The sequence below is a fragment of the Anopheles cruzii genome, unplaced genomic scaffold (genome assembly GCF_943734635.1).
Source record: "Anopheles cruzii unplaced genomic scaffold, idAnoCruzAS_RS32_06 scaffold00821_ctg1, whole genome shotgun sequence".
In the NCBI taxonomy this organism is placed as follows: Eukaryota; Metazoa; Arthropoda; class Insecta; order Diptera; family Culicidae; genus Anopheles; species Anopheles cruzii.
Genome location: NW_026454408.1, coordinates 111 through 2,856, shown reverse-complemented (window position 1 = coordinate 2,856; position 2,746 = coordinate 111). Strand labels below are relative to the sequence as shown.

At 54.5% G+C, this 2,746-nt stretch overlaps 1 protein-coding gene across 1 annotated transcript; it reads right to left on the bottom strand.

Annotated features, from left to right (window-relative positions):
* Window positions 1-723: 723 nt before the first annotated feature.
* On the bottom strand, window positions 724-2,518 carry LOC128276260 (lipase member H-A-like). The gene is made up of 3 exons (XM_053014730.1): window positions 2,454-2,518; window positions 1,345-2,112; window positions 724-835 (listed from the first exon to the last, which is right to left on the bottom strand). The coding sequence occupies exons 1-3, from the start codon at window positions 2,516-2,518 to the stop codon at window positions 724-726; spliced, it is 945 nt and encodes a 314-aa protein (XP_052870690.1).
* Between the last annotated feature and the right edge of the window lie 228 nt (window positions 2,519-2,746).

The window sequence follows — 2,746 nt, the reverse complement described above, 5'->3', positions numbered from 1 at the left end:
ATCCCGCGTGATGGGGGGAGGTATTATGGATGGGTCCCCAACAACAAACACTCGCCACACGATCAACGGGTATTTAGGGTGGAACGGTCACTGATCGGCGGGTTACAAGTGCAGAGGCTCAGCTAGAGGACCGCGCGGGATCGAGTTGGAACGGCGCAGCGCACAACAACCGAACCGGCCACTGGTTTCACGGAAACTGACTGATCGTTGGAATGCGTTTGGAGTCCGCGGATGGTCGTGGGGCCAACCCTTTCGCGCCGTGTTCATCGTGAGCGGATTGAATGAATCGCTCGCTGTTCATCGATTCACGCACTCCGCGACCGCGGATTGCCGCGGTTGAAGTTCATGGGAGCATTCGCCGTTTTTTTTCCACCGTGACCGTGGCTCAGGTTGCCTCTCAATGATAGCATCTGATAATAGTTCCCGTCACCTCGGGCCGCGAATTAAAACGATTTTCTCACTCGCCAGAGGGCCGGGTCCGGTGATGATAGGTTGCGAGGCAGCTAGCGCTGGCGTTTGAACCAGTTCTACGCTCGCCGAAGGGAATAGCTCGCTTACCTTCTCCTCCGCGCGTGTGACCTATGGCTTATAATATTTTAATTTTTATTCCAAAAACACAAACAATACGCATCAGGACCAACGGGGTAGGGCTATGTATTTCGTAATTTGTCTCATTATCCGCAAGGGTTTTGTGTCCTCGGGGACGGGGTCACCAGCCGGACACTAGTTCCGTATGTTGGCAGCTATGATCGCCAGTTCATCGCGGAGTGTCACGTTTTTTCCTCTTGCGTAAGGGGGCATCATGTTTACGTGCAGGAAATAGAGTCCGCGTGTCCTGCGGAGTAATGGAAACCGATCGTAAGTTAGAGCGCTGGAGTAGAGTAGAGAGGAGGCGCAAGAGTTTCGTTAGGGGCCACCGGTCTCGCAGGTTAGTCGCACTGCCTAGGTCATGGACCGGTCTTACGTAATCCACTGAGGGGAGAAGGACTTAAGATTAAGCAACGCAACGCCAACTTGCGGTGCGTGCGTAATGAGACTCCAGGTCCCCGTTTGCCCGGTACCGCCGGAATGCGGGGACGATTTATGTGACAACTTGGCAACTTGTTGCCCGCCCGGCTTCGCGCTTCGTGAGCACGGTGATGATCTTGGCGAGTGAAGCTATGGAACTATCTCGATGCCCTCGTTGAAAGATAAGGCGCGCGCGGGGCGAGACGGGGTGATATGATATTGTGGACGGCCCGGCGGGAGAAGTTGAAATTACTTTTACTTTCCACCACGCGCACCAGATGATGGGGTCCGCAAGTTGCGGCTACTGCGGGTTGCCGATAGACAGACGCTACTTACGTGTTGGGTGTGTGCGCGCCCATAATGGCCAGCTGCTGGTTCGGGCCGCCTCCTCGGCAAATGCCCAACATGTACAGGTACCAGTGGGCACAGCGGTACCCGTAGAAGCCAACGTCGGTCCCGATCGACTCGGCGTAGTACTCCGGCGCCCGGTTGTGGTTGCATTCGCCCGCCGTCATCATGGTGGCCATGTTGCAGCCGGGCTGCTCCACACCGCCGTTCACGTAGAAGTCGACGTGTCCGCTCGGATGCAGTATGCCCCGCTGGAAGACGTCCGTGTGGATCACCTGCACGAACTCGGCATCGGACTGATCGAGCTTCTGGTCGTTCGGAGCGAACACGAACAGTGGTTTGGCCGGATCGAGCCCCGTTATGCGCCGCAGCTTGCCCGCCCGCAGGTAGTTGGCGATCATGCCGGAAGTTTGACCGCCGAGACTGAAGCCCACCACGTGAATGTCCTCCAGTGGCACGATGCGGCTGGCGATGATGAAGTCCAACAGCTGGGCCGTGCAGTTGGCCACCGTCGGAAGATTACGCACCGCCTGCAGATAGCACGGTTCCAGTGCCAGTGGTCCGTAGTCGACCGAGATGATGTTGTACTCGCCGTGGGCCAGGTAAGCGGGCCGTATCGTGGGGTTCGGTGCATAGTCACGGTGTCCCGTATAGCCGTGGATTAGCACCACCAGTGGGCGTCCTCGCAAGAAGCCGGCATTCATGACAGTGGCCGGATTGAACATGTCCAGTTGGGTTGGGTTTTTCTCCGTTTCTCTAGGGATTAGAACATAGAGGACATTTGGGTCAAGGTGATTGAGGAATACGGCCGAAAGGTGACCAAAATGGCACTATCTGACCGATCGCTTGTTGATAACGTTGGATCAAGGTGGCCCATTACGGAACAGTCTCATCCTCGATCGTGAACTTGACATCGCTGCAAGGAAGTTGGTTCAGTTTTGCCAGTCACGAACGTTATCTGAAGAGCCATACAGTACGAGAAGAGCCATACAGTATCATTTATTGACATTAGAGTTGACACAATAAACATATAAACGGGAGGGCAGATGCCACTTGTAGTACACTTTACGATTGCATCTTGCCTAGAAATGGCTTGCCGATCAGTCTGGATCGTTTTGCTGGCAGCAATCGCCGTTTCCCAGGCCGCAAATATTCTCTTCATGTCCGGCGTTCCTTCGCCGAGTCATTACATATGGTAAGAGGGTAATTTTTCATTCCCGAAGCACATCTTAACAATACCACTTCTTTTTGTCCAATTTCTTCGCACAGGCTTCGTCCACTGATGAACGAGATGGGTAAACGTGGCCACAACGTGACGGTGATCAGTGCCGATGTGGAGAAGAAACCGCCACCAAACCTGACCTACATTCATCTGGAGAATTTCTACAGT

Coding starts and splice junctions, on each gene's coding strand:
- LOC128276260 (XM_053014730.1), bottom strand. CDS start 2,518: ATGAAGAGAATATTTGCGGCCTGGGAAACGGCGATTGCTGCCAGCAAA. Junction 2,113..2,453: donor AAAACGATCCAGACTGATCG/GCAAGCCATTTC, acceptor TCTAATCCCTAG/AGAAACGGAGAAAAACCCAA. Junction 836..1,344: donor GGCGCGCACACACCCAACAC/GTAAGTAGCGTC, acceptor ATTACTCCGCAG/GACACGCGGACTCTATTTCC.